Here is a 14,467-nt window from a genome sequence, read left to right on the forward strand (position 1 = left end):
CTGCAGTATTATACTATTAGCTCCTCCCAGTGACTCCGCCCCTGCGGTATTATACTATTAGCTCCTCCCATTATCACGTGATAATCAGATAATTGAATATTTATGATCTTTTCGCCCAATTCTCGCTTTTTCCACCATTATCACTACAATCTCTCAGAGATTTCGGAATCGCAGAGATTTGGCGATTATTTCCTATCATTTTCGCTTTGGCGGGAACCACGTGTTGTCAGATCAGTGTTTGCCGCCGCGGTCCGTGAACATGGCGGTCTTCAGACGGTTTCGCAGTTTCACCACTTATTTTCTTTACCTCCGATCGTACAATTACCTCACAGACATTTGTCGCACTCGAGCTCCATGGTTATGGTCGTCGTGTCCTACGTGGCGGTCGCGGATAAGGACCAGGTCACATCTAAACCCAAATACCTCAGAATAGTGACAATAGTGGAACTACAAGTCCCAGAGGCCTCAGTGCCAGGTAATACCCCATCCCCTGTCCTCCTGCATGTCGTGGTGCCGGGAGAGCAGGCTGGGAGTTGTAGTACTTCACACATAGGAATCTCCTCACCTGTCCGCGGGAGAATCCAGCAGACTCATAAACTACATTTCCCGGCATGCCCCGCTCCTGCTGTGTGCGCCTGCGCGGCCAGACGTGGCAGCCGTGTGATGGCTCCTGCCGGGCTCTGCTGGGGGAGGAAGAGAATGCTGCTGCTCCATGTCCTGGTGAGTGACGGGGGCCCCGGGGGCCACACACACTGCGGGGGGCGGAGGGAGGGGCCGGAGTGGACTCCTGGCTGAGGGGCCCCAAAAGTTCTGTACACGGGTTATATTGTAGTCAGACTGTGCCCAACTCTATGGAGTGACCGAGGAGACCCCTGACCTAATATACAGAGACCCCCCCCCCTATATACAGACTGTACCCCAACTATACAGAGTGACCGAGGAGACCCCTGACCTAATATACAGAGACCCCCCCCCCCCCTATATACAGACTGTGCCCCAACTATACAGAGTGACCGAGGAGACCCCTGACCTAATATACAGAGACCCCCCCCCTATATACAGACTGTGCCCCAACTATACAGAGTGACCGAGGAGACCCCTGACCTAATATACAGAGACCCCCCCCCCTATATACAGACTGTACCCCAACTATACAGAGTGACCGAGGAGACCCCTGACCTAATATACAGAGACCCCCCCCCCCATATACAGACTGTACCCCAACTATACAGAGTGACCGAGGAGACCCCTGACCTAATATACAGAGACCCCCCCTATATACAGACTGTACCCCAACTATACAGAGTGACCGAGGAGACCCCTGACCTAATATACAGAGACCCCCCCCCCTATATACAGACTGTACCCCAACTATACAGAGTGACCGAGGAGACCCCTGACCTAATATACAGAGACCCCCCCCCCATATACAGACTGTACCCCAACTATACAGAGTGACCGAGGAGACCCCTGACCTAATATACAGAGACCCCCCCTATATACAGACTGTACCCCAACTATACAGAGTGACCGAGGAGACCCCTGACCTAATATACAGAGACCCCCCCCCCCTATATACAGACTGTACCCAACTATACAGAGTGACCGAGGAGACCCCTGACCTAATATACAGAGACCCCCTATATACAGACTGTACCCCAACTATACAGAGTGACCGAGGAGACCCCTGACCTAATATACAGAGACCCCCCCCCTATATACAGACTGTACCCCAACTATACAGAGTGACCGAGGAGACCCCTGACCTAATATACAGAGACCCCCCCCTATATACAGACTGTACCCCAACTATACAGAGTGACCGAGGAGACCCCTGACCTAATATACAGAGACCCCCCCCCTATATACAGACTGTACCCAACTATACAGAGTGACCGAGGAGACCCCTGACCTAATATACAGAGACCCCCCCCTATATACAGACTGTACCCCAACTATACAGAGTGACCGAGGAGACCCCTGACCTAATATACAGAGACCCCCCCTATATACAGACTGTACCCCAACTATACAGAGTGACCGAGGAGACCCCTGACCTAATATACAGAGACCCCCCTATATACAGACTTTACCCCAACTATACAGAGTGACAGAGGAGACCCCTGACCTAATATACAGAGACCCCCCCCTATATATAGACTGTGCCCCAACTATACAGAGTGACCGAGGAGACCCCTGACCTAATATACAGAGACCCCCCCTATATACAGACTGTACCCCAACTATACAGAGTGACCGAGGAGACCCCTGACCTAATATACAGAGACCCCCCTATATACAGACTGTACCCCAACTATACAGAGTGACCGAGGAGACCCCTGACCTAATATACAGAGACCCCCCCCCCCTATATACAGACTGTACCCCAACTATACAGAGTGACCGAGGAGACCCCTGACCTAATATACAGAGACCCCCCCTATATACAGACTGTACCCCAACTATACAGAGTGACCGAGGAGACCCCTGACCTAATATACAGAGACCCCCCCCTATATACAGACTGTGCCCCAACTATACAGAGTGACCGAGGAGACCCCTGACCTAATATACAGAGACCCCCCCCCCTATATACAGACTGTGCCCCAACTATACAGAGTGACCTAAGAGACTCCTGACCTAATATACAGAGACCCCCCCTATATACAGACTGTGCCCCAACTATACAGAGTGACCGAGGAGACCCCTGACCTAATATACAGAGACCCCCCCCTATATACAGACTGTGCCCCAACTATACAGAGTGACCGAGGAGACCCCTGACCTAATATACAGAGACCCCCCCCCTATATACAGACTGTGCCCCAACTATACAGAGTGACCTAAGAGACTCCTGACCTAATATACAGAGACCCCCCCTATATACAGACTGTGCCCCAACTATACAGAGTGACCGAGGAGACCCCTGACCTAATATACAGAGACCCCCCCCCTATATACAGACTGTACCCCAACTATACAGAGTGACCGAGGAGACCCCTGACCTAATATACAGAGACCCCCCCCCCCTATATACAGACTGTACCCCAACTATACAGAGTGACCGAGGAGACCCCTGACCTAATATACAGAGACCCCCCCCCCTATATACAGACTGTACCCCAACTATACAGAGTGACCGAGGAGACCCCTGACCTAATATACAGAGACCCCCCCATATACAGACTGTACCCCAACTATACAGAGTGACCGAGGAGACCCCTGACCTAATATACAGAGACCCCCCTATATACAGACTGTACCCCAACTATACAGCGTGACCGAGGAGACCCCTGACCTAATATACAGAGACCCCCCCTATATACAGACTGTACCCCAACTATACAGAGTGACCGAGGAGACCCCTGACCTAATATACAGAGACCCCCCCCCTATATACAGACTGTACCCCAACTATACAGAGTGACCGAGGAGACCCCTGACCTAATATACAGAGACCCCCCCCCTATATACAGACTGTACCCCAACTATACAGAGTGACCGAGGAGACCCCTGACCTAATATACAGAGACCCCCCATATACAGACTGTACCCCAACTATACAGAGTGACCGAGGAGACCCCTGACCTAATATACAGAGACCCCCCCATATACAGACTGTGCCCAACTATACAGAGTGACCGAGGAGACCCCTGACCTAATATACAGAGACCTCCCCCTATATACAGACTGTACCCCAACTATACAGAGTGACCGAGGAGACCCCTGACCTAATATACAGAGACCCCCCCCCCCCTATATACAGACTGTACCCCAACTATACAGAGTGACCGAGGAGACCCCTGACCTAATATACAGAGACCCCCCATATACAGACTGTACCCCAACTATACAGAGTGACCGAGGAGACCCCTGACCTAATATACAGAGACCCCCCCATATACAGACTGTGCCCAACTATACAGAGTGACCGAGGAGACCCCTGACCTAATATACAGAGACCCCCCCTATATACAGACTGTACCCCAACTATACAGAGTGACCGAGGAGACCCCTGACCTAATATACAGAGACCCCCCCCCCTATATACAGACTTTACCCCAACTATACAGAGTGACAGAGGAGACCCCTGACCTAATATACAGAGACCCCCCCTATATATAGACTGTGCCCCAACTATACAGAGTGACCGAGGAGACCCCTGACCTAATATACAGAGACCCCCCCTATATACAGACTGTACCCCAACTATACAGAGTGACCGAGGAGACCCCTGACCTAATATACAGAGACCCCCCTATATACAGACTGTACCCCAACTATACAGAGTGACCGAGGAGACCCCTGACCTAATATACAGAGACCCCCCCCCCTATATACAGACTGTACCCCAACTATACAGAGTGACCGAGGAGACCCCTGACCTAATATACAGAGACCCCCCCTATATACAGACTGTACCCCAACTATACAGAGTGACCGAGGAGACCCCTGACCTAATATACAGAGACCCCCCCCTATATACAGACTGTGCCCCAACTATACAGAGTGACCGAGGAGACCCCTGACCTAATATACAGAGACCCCCCCCTATATACAGACTGTGCCCCAACTATACAGAGTGACCTAAGAGACTCCTGACCTAATATACAGAGACCCCCCCTATATACAGACTGTGCCCCAACTATACAGAGTGACCGAGGAGACCCCTGACCTAATATACAGAGACCCCCCCCTATATACAGACTGTGCCCCAACTATACAGAGTGACCGAGGAGACCCCTGACCTAATATACAGAGACCCCCCCCCTATATACAGACTGTACCCCAACTATACAGAGTGACCTAAGAGACTCCTGACCTAATATACAGAGACCCCCCCCTATATACAGACTGTGCCCCAACTATACAGAGTGACCTAAGAGACTCCTGACCTAATATACAGAGACCCCCCCTATATACAGACTGTGCCCCAACTATACAGAGTGACCGAGGAGACCCCTGACCTAATATACAGAGACCCCCCCCCTATATACAGACTGTACCCCAACTATACAGAGTGACCGAGGAGACCCCTGACCTAATATACAGAGACCCCCCCCCCCTATATACAGACTGTACCCCAACTATACAGAGTGACCGAGGAGACCCCTGACCTAATATACAGAGACCCCCCCCCCCTATATACAGACTGTACCCCAACTATACAGAGTGACCGAGGAGACCCCTGACCTAATATACAGAGACCCCCCCCATATACAGACTGTACCCCAACTATACAGAGTGACCGAGGAGACCCCTGACCTAATATACAGAGACCCCCCTATATACAGACTGTACCCCAACTATACAGCGTGACCGAGGAGACCCCTGACCTAATATACAGAGACCCCCCCTGTCACGGGATGGTTAGAGTCTATACTATAGGCCATGTGTAATATATATTTCATGTGGAATGTATTCTCTAACCTGTTGTAAACATCAGTGTGTAGTTGGCTGATTAGGGTCTAGTGTGTTAGCACATTGTATGCAAATACCTCTAACTAGTGAGGACCAGTGAGGACAATGGGTGGAGATAATCTGATCAGTGTCTCCAAGAAGATGTTGGATGGTGCATTGTCCATAGTAGACAGGGAGTCTGCTCTCCTTGGTATAGGTGAGGGGGGAAGGATCTGTGACTCAGCCCTTCCCACCCACAGATATAGGAAGTAACAGTTTAGTATATAGATGTAGCTAGCAGTTAGTATGTGTTAGCCGGCCTGTGCACAGCTCTGCAGAGAGCCAGGACTTAGTTACAGGACCAAGGAACCAAAGTTATCATTGGATTGTGACTTCTGTGGACTTATTGTTATTACGGTTGATGTGACCGCCACCGGCTACTAACTTTGTGGATTACAATAAATTGCTGTTGTCTCCCGACCTCTTGCGTCCGTGTTGATTCAAAAGACCATCCGGAGGAAGACGTATACCTTTGTTCCGTGACAACTGGTTGGCAGCGGTGGGATCAACAGCGGACAGCGAGATGGACTACAGCAGCTCAGCGATTAATGGAGCCACAACCTCAGAATACAGGAACTGGACTATGGCAAGTCTACAAGTAAGGGCCCGGGAACTAAACCTGAGTTACCAGGGAAGAACGAAAGAGCAACTGATCGAGGCACTGGAGGAGATGACCCTGCAAAGCGACGATGAGGAGGGCTGCCCCCAGGAGACAGTAGAGATACGGGAGTGGCAGGTACAGACCCAAAAGAGCAGATGGGTTGTTTTGTATGAGGAGGAATTGGCAGTGCTGGGGCTAGGAGCAACTGCAGAGCAAAGGAGTAGAGCGTTACAGAGGGCTCAGGAAACGGAGAAGGAGGAACAGAGAATGGCGCATGAAAAGGAAAGAATGGCGCATGAAATGCGAATGGCTGAGATAACTGCGCGGAATTATAATCAAACGTCGACCCCCAGCCCAACAGTGAGAGAACCACCATATGTCTCCCATAAACACTTCAAGACCTTTGATGAAGCGGCTGGGGATGTTGATGGATATTTTCAGGACTTCGAACACCAGTGCCACCTGATGGAAGTCCCAGAGAAGGATTGGGTCCGGTATCTGGTGGGGCACCTACGAGATGGGGCTGCGGAAGCTCTCAGAGCCATGGACCCTAGTGATCAGCGGGACTATGAGGCCATTAAAAGAGCGGTGCAGAAGTATTATGCAGTCACTCCAGAGTCCTACCGAGTTCAGTTCCGCTCTTTGTCTTACAATGGGGGAAGCTCCTTCCACATGTTCGCCCACAAGTTGAAGCAAGCATGCAAGCGCTGGCTAGAAGGAGAGGAGGCTGTCACAGTCGATAAGATCCTCCAAGTCATACTTAAGGAACAGTTCTTTTCCCAGTGCCCCGCTGAGATCCGTGAGTGGGTGCTGGAACGGAACCCAGCCACAGTTGAGCAAGCTGCTTCTCTTGCAGATGAGGGCCTGACCATCAAGCCGCAGTGGAAGAGGTTGTTTGCAGAGGAGCGGAAAACTACCACAGTCCGCCAGACACCCTTCAGCCAGCCACCCACCTTTCGTGCCCGGCCTCAGGATTACAATTTCCCCTCTACCCTTGCCCCAGCCCATCGGCCTCCAGCTATGAACAACCCTGTCCCTAGACAACGACCTACTGGAAGAATGCTAGAGCGCAGATGTTTTGGTTGCGGGCGGCCTGGACATTTGCAAGCTAGTTGCCCTGTTAACATGGGGGCACGGGCCACCGTGGCATCTCGGCCTATTCACTACCTGGGAACCACCCCTAGGACAGAAAGTTTGGCCCCATGTCCAGATGACTCCATGAATGACCCATCTGTTCCACCTCCAGGGGTCTATGGGATTCAGCCTTCTGCCACACATCCTGCAAACCTTCAGCGGAAGCACTTGCAGGAGGTCCTACTGGATGGCCGAACAGTTGTTGGATTCCGGGACTCGGGAGCTTTCCTAACGGTAGCGGACCCCCGAGTTGTGCGACCCGAGGCCCTAGAGGAGGGCCCTGGCATTTCTATCGAGTTGGCAGAGGGTACTCGGAGACGTATTCCTAAAGCTACCGTGGAACTTGACTATGGTTATGGACCAAAACGATGCACAATTGGTGTGATGAGCGGGCTGCCGGCCGATGTTCTGTTAGGCAACGATGTTGGAAATCTACAGTGCCATTTTGTGGGAGCAGTGACCCGAAGCCAAGCTCAGAGAGAAGCCAACATGGATCGACCGGATTTGCTGCCAGATTCCAGCCCAGCGGCCCCAACTTCCCAACTGGTGAGTGACTCTTTCCTCGGGGCTAATAATCCTGCAATTTGGGACAAGGCACAGTTTAGGAGGGAGGTAGAGACGGACCCTACATTGGATAGTTTCCGAGCACGGGCTGAGATTGGACAGATAGGAGAAAGTGGTGAGAAGATTATTAAGGAAGATGGACTCCTCTACCGGGTTACAGAGGCTTGCTCTCCAGATAAACCCTGGACTTATTGTAGACAGCTTGTTGTGCCCCAGCGATACCGGGCCTCCCTACTGCACCTTGCCCATGACATTCCCATGGCTGGCCATCAAGGGAAAACTCGCACAGAACGGAGGCTTACTCACTTGTTTTATTGGCCTGGGATCTCTCAGGCTGTTGCGCAGTTCTGTCGGACTTGTGATGTATGTCAGCGTAGAGGCCGACCAGGGGACCACCCAAGAGCCCCCTTACAGCCTTTGCCCGTCATCGATGAACCCTTCCAACGAGTGGCTGTTGATATCATCGGGCCTTTGGCTAGACCTAGTAAATCTGGGAAACAATATATATTGACAGTAGTCGACTATGCCACCCGATACCCGGAAGCTGTGGCACTATCCTGTATCTCTGCCACCAAAGTAGCCGAGGCCCTTGTGACTGTCTTCACCAGAGTTGGATTCCCAAGTGAGATCTTGTCAGACCAGGGTACCCAATTTATGTCCGAACTGGTACAGTGTCTATGGCGTACCTGCGGGGTGCGGGCGATCCGGACCACCCCATACCACCCCCAGACCAATGGACTATGTGAGCGTTTTAATGGTACTCTAAAGAACATGTTAAAAGCCTTTACTGAGACTGATCCAGACTGGGAAAGGTACCTACCACATCTCCTGTTTGCATATCGGGAAGTGCCCCAGGAATCTACTGGATTTTCCCCCTTTGAACTGCTGTATGGCCGGAAAGTTCGTGGTCCGTTAACCTTATACAGACTGTACCCCAACTATACAGAGTGACCGAGGAGACCCCTGACCTAATATACAGAGACCCCCCCCTATATACAGACTGTACCCCAACTATACAGAGTGACCGAGGAGACCCCTGACCTAATATACAGAGACCCCCCCCTATATACAGACTGTACCCCAACTATACAGAGTGACCGAGGAGACCCCTGACCTAATATACAGAGACCCCCCATATACAGACTGTACCCCAACTATACAGAGTGACCGAGGAGACCCCTGACCTAATATACAGAGACCCCCCCATATACAGACTGTGCCCAACTATACAGAGTGACCGAGGAGACCCCTGACCTAATATACAGAGACCTCCCCTATATACAGACTGTACCCCAACTATACAGAGTGACCGAGGAGACCCCTGACCTAATATACAGAGACCCCCCCCTATATACAGACTGTACCCCAACTATACAGAGTGACCGAGGAGACCCCTGACCTAATATACAGAGACCCCCCCCCTATATACAGACTGTGCCCCAACTATACAGAGTGACCTAAGAGACTCCTGACCTAATATACAGAGACCCCCCCTATATACAGACTGTACCCCAACTATACAGAGTGACCGAGGAGACCCCTGACCTAATATACAGAGACCCCCCCCCCCCTATATACAGACTTTACCCCAACTATACAGAGTGACCGAGGAGACCCCTGACCTAATATACAGAGACCCCCCCCTATATATAGACTGTGCCCCAACTATACAGAGTGACCGAGGAGACCCCTGACCTAATATACAGAGACCCCCCCTATATACAGACTGTACCCCAACTATACAGAGTGACCGAGGAGACCCCTGACCTAATATACAGAGACCCCCCTATATACAGACTGTACCCCAACTATACAGAGTGACCGAGGAGACCCCTGACCTAATATACAGAGACCCCCCCTATATATAGACTGTGCCCAACTCTATAGAGTGACCTTAGAGACCCCATACCTAATATACAGAGACCCCCCTATATACAGACTGTACCCCAACTGGATAGTGACCCCTGGCCTAATATGGAGACCCCTCTCCATACAGACATTCACCATCTCCATGGAGTGACCCTGCCCCTGTAGCGACGCCTCTCTGATGTGCCCTGTTACCCCTCATCCCCATGATGTGCAGATTATTTGGGCTTTTCCGTGTTGTAGGACACAATGGGGCAGATAATCTCCTGCTTTGTCACTTTTAGACTGACTTGGTGTTCATGCACCCGCACGGCCGTGGGGGCTTTACTGTCTGCAATCCCCAAAATATGTCCGTGTATCATCCGACTTGTCTGTGCCGCAAATGCAGATGGAAATAGGGAGCGCTCCAGAACTTGTGCCCCTTGGGTACGGCACAGATACCAGGGCTGTGTGTATGGGCTCCTAGGCCCGGAGAGGGGGGCTGTGCTGAGGACTGTGACAGACACCCCGCGGACCCCATTATAGTCTATGGCAGGGACCAGCAACCTCCGGCACTACAACTCCCAGCATGCTCCAAGAACAGCAGGACAAGTATGCATGCTGGGAGTTGTAGTATAACAGCAGCTGGAGTACTGAAGGTTGCCTATCCCTGGTCTGGGGGTATCCGCTGTTAGCGCTCGGGGGGCAGAAGCTCCTACAGATGAGGTGGAAGCAGGTATGGCAGATTCTTGGTGCGTATCTCTTAGTTTCCCTGCTCCACTCTGTCTCCCGCACTCCATAGGGACCTCTTATTCTTGCACCCTGACCCCCCCCCCTCCCCCAGCTGCCCCCTGACCCTGCCTTGTTCCTTTTCTTACTGGGGCTGATTTTCTAGGTTTTTTTCAAGACTAACAAGGAAATCCTGTTTGTGTGAATAAGTTCCAGGGGCTGGACCATGGTGGGGGAGGGCTGGTCTGAACAGGTATATATGATTTGTAATGCGTTGCAAACAGCCAAACATTACCCCTGTATGTATAGCAGCACCGCTGACCGCTCACCAGGCCCCGCCCTCACCGTTTATCCCCAAGTCAGATAACGCAGTCATGTGACTGTAAGAATAAGACCCTGCATTGCCGAAATGTGAGACAATGGAGAAATCTGGCATTCACAATGTTTAGGGCACAGTGTACCCCACATTGGTCAGGGTGGAGGTAAGTACCGTCGGGTTCACCCCAGCGTTCCAGCCTCGTTGTCCCAAGTTCCACTGAAAATCGGCAGTGGATACGGGGCGCCCCAAATTCTAGTCTGTGGAGTCTGCGGGTTTCTGCTTTTTACATAGAAAGGGTTTCCATCTTTTGGCTCACCCAAAAGATAGAAACCCGAATGTTAGTGAGAATGTTCGCAGTCACTGTCAGCAAGCAGAGATCCTGCACAAGGCAAGGAATAGGCAGCTGGAATACGTATGACACAAGTCTGGCCGCATGACAGGGCGCTGCTCCTCTCTGGCACAGGCAGGAAGTTTCTGGGCCTGCGGATATTGTTTAAGGAAATTCTCAGATGTCTCCAAAGGATCCTTCTGTTGTTTGCAGTCTTCACACACGTCACATCCAGAAGTTCTCTATGTATAATGGTCCTGATCTATAACACGTCTTACTCTCCAATCACCTCCAGAGCTGCAGTCATTAATCTGAGACTATGGCGTGTCTTGTTCTCTGGTCCCATCTAGAGCTGCGGTCATAAATCATGTCTTGTTCTTCAGTCACATTCAGAGCTACGGGCCTAACGGGTCAGTGCTATTACCTCTAGTCACATCCAGAGCTGCAGTCACTATTCTGAGGTTTTATATCCTATCTTTTTCTCAGCAATATCTGTAGCTGCAGTCCTATTTCTGCTATTACAGCAGGCCTTATTCTCTAGTCACATCCAGAGCTGCAGGCAGAATGCTGTTACATGTTGTCTTTTATCACTCGAGATCTGCAACATAATTCTTCTGCATACATTTTGTTTGCAGCTCTGGGTGGGACTGGATTTTTGTGCTTGCAGCTCTGGGGACGTAGCGCAGGGGCGTGCAGGACGTAGCGCAGGGGCGTGCGGGACGTGGCACCAGGGGTTTTTAGGACGTGGCACAGTTTGCAGGTGACTGCAGTTCCATTAGTAATGTCTTGCGCTATTACCACAATGGCCGTTATATTTTATGTGCACAGATTTTTGGGTTACCTCACCTTGCGCCCCTCTCCTGCCCTGATGGTTTGATACACTGTATCGGTCCGGTCGCCTCACTGAGGATTGTCTACGTTGGATACAACTGTAACAAATGATCAGCTGTGAGACCTCTTCAGGATTCTGCTCCAATCTGACTTTGTATTATACAGAGATTCTCTGACTGTCCGGCCTGGTGCAGCGGACTCTGGTGCCCGGGGCAGTTGCGCCTTCAGATGTCACCTCTTGGTTAGTTTTGCTCTTCAGCGGAGTCTTTTAGGGTCACGGTGGTACAGTTGGCAGTGGTGCCCGCTTTTGCTGCCAGTCGCCCTCACGATACCCGCTGGATTACAGATCATGTAACTGGTGTTAAGCATACTTTAGATTTTGTCCCATGAACGGGCATTTGAAGGTTGGAGATGGGATCTGCAGATTTTAGCCCACACTGAGGCGTCTTTGTCCGTCATGTCAGACATTCGTCTGGTTATGCGATATCAGATGGTTACCGGAGTGTGGGATGGCAGCCAGGGCAGGACAGTCTGGCGCAGGTTATTGGAGTAGATGGTGATGCCGCAGACAGATGACAATACCCACCCTAGATCAAGAGAGGACCTGTGCCTGGCACACTCGATCCCTCTGACCTGTGCCTGGCATACTCGATCCCTCTGACCTGTGCCTGGCATACTCGATCCCTCTGACCTGTGCCTGGCATACTCGATCCCTCTGACCTGTGCCTGGCACACTCGATCCGTCTGACCTGTGCCTGGCACACTCGATCCCTCTGACCTGTGCCTGGCACACTCGATCCCTCTGACCTGTGCCTGGCATACTCGATCCCTCTGACCTGTGCCTGGCATACTCGATCCGTCTGACCTGTGCCTGGCACACTCGATCCCTCTGACCTGTGCCTGGCACACTCGATCCCTCTGACCTGTGCCTGGCACACTCGATCCCTCTGACCTGTGCCTGGCACACTCGATCTGTCTGACCTGTGCCTGGCACACTTGATCCGTCTGACCTGTGCCTGGCACACTCGATCCCTCTGACCTGTGCCTGGCACACTCGATCCCTCTGACCTGTGCCTGGCACACTCGATCCCTCTGACCTGTGCCTGGCACACTCGATCCCTCTGACCTGTGCCTGGCACACTCGATCCCTCTGACCTGTGCCTGGCACACTCGATCCCTCTGACCTGTGCCTGGCACACTCGATCCCTCTGACCTGTGCCTGGCATACTCGATCCCTCTGACCTGTGCCTGGCACACTCGATCCCTCTGACCTGTGCCTGACACACTCGATCCCTCTGACCTGTGCCTGGCACACTCGATCTGTCTGACCTGTGCCTGGCACACTCGATCTGTCTGACCTGTGCCTGGCACACTCGATCTGTCTGACCTGTGCCTGGCACACTCGATCCGTCTGACCTGTGCCTGGCACACTCGATCCGTCTGACCTGTGCCTGGCACACTCGATCCGTCTGACCTGTGCCTGGCACACTCGATCCCTCTGACCTGTGCCTGGCACACTCGATCCCTCTGACCTGTGCCTGGCACACTCGATCCCTCTGACCTGTGCCTGGCACACTCGATCCCTCTGACCTGTGCCTGGCACACTCGATCCCTCTGACCTGTGCCTGGCACACTCGATCCCTCTGACCTGTGCCTGGCACACTCGATCCGTCTGACCTGTGCCTGGCACACTTGATCCGTCTGACCTGTGCCTGGCACACTCGATCCCTCTGACCTGTGCCTGGCACACTCGATCTGTCTGACCTGTGCCTGGCACACTTGATCCGTCTGGCCTGTGCCTGGCACACGCGATCCATCTGACCTGTGCCTGGCACACGCGATCCGTCTGACCTGTGCCTGGCACACTCGATCCCTCTGACCTGTGCCTGGCACACTCGATCCCTCTGACCTGTGCCTGGCACACTCGATCCCTCTGACCTGTGCCTGGCACACTCGATCTGTCGTCCTCTGACCTGGTCTGATACATTGTATAAGGATGTATAATGTAGAGTGTGCTGTCCACAAGAGCTGGCAATCTAGGGGATTGGCACTGGGTAGCTGCAGGCCTATACACTGTATCCATAGGTCACATAGGTAGTCCTGTCCACAAGAGCTGGCAATCTAGGGGCTTGGCACTGGGCAGCTGCAGGCCTATACACTGTATCCATAGATCACATAGGTAGTCCTGTCCACAAGAGCTGGCAATCTAGAGACATTGAGCTGGGCGGCTGCTGGTGTGATCCTGGACAATCTGATTCTGGCCTGTGACATGAAATAATCTCATCTCGCTGAGCAAACTGTTCGGAGAACAAATATTGATTTTGGATTCCACCTGGAACAAGAACAGCGGCAGCGAGAAACTTGTCTATCAGGATGAGAGCTTAGCGGGTCAGTAAGATCCGGGACTATGCCCTCTGGCTGTGTGTCTATGGCGGCTACGCATGTTACGTGCCGATAGTGGGCGGCTGCCTGTGTGCGCTGCCAAACGCCTGCAGCGACCAGGGTGGATATGGTTAGATTGTCAGCTCTCGTGTCACCCGGCTGGTACCACATGCCTGTACTATACAGGAGACATGGAGTGACGACTAGTATGAGCCTGCAATCCAGTGCTAATCCCTTTAAAAAGGTCTAATAAACGCTTGTGAATATAGGGGGC

At 52.1% G+C, this 14,467-nt stretch overlaps 1 protein-coding gene across 1 annotated transcript in view; it reads left to right on the forward strand.

The window, feature by feature from the left end:
- The first annotated feature begins 637 nt into the window (after window positions 1-637).
- Window positions 638-14,467, forward strand: part of PDIA5 (protein disulfide isomerase family A member 5) — a 35,127-nt gene continuing 21,297 nt past the window's right edge. Inside the window, exon 1 of the mRNA XM_075284717.1 lies at window positions 638-720. Within this exon, the coding sequence (XP_075140818.1) occupies window positions 664-720 (57 nt within the window). The 5' untranslated portion in view covers window positions 638-663. The remainder of the gene's footprint in view (window positions 721-14,467) is intronic.

This window comes from Leptodactylus fuscus, chromosome 8 (genome assembly GCF_031893055.1).
Source record: "Leptodactylus fuscus isolate aLepFus1 chromosome 8, aLepFus1.hap2, whole genome shotgun sequence".
In the NCBI taxonomy this organism is placed as follows: Eukaryota; Metazoa; Chordata; class Amphibia; order Anura; family Leptodactylidae; genus Leptodactylus; species Leptodactylus fuscus.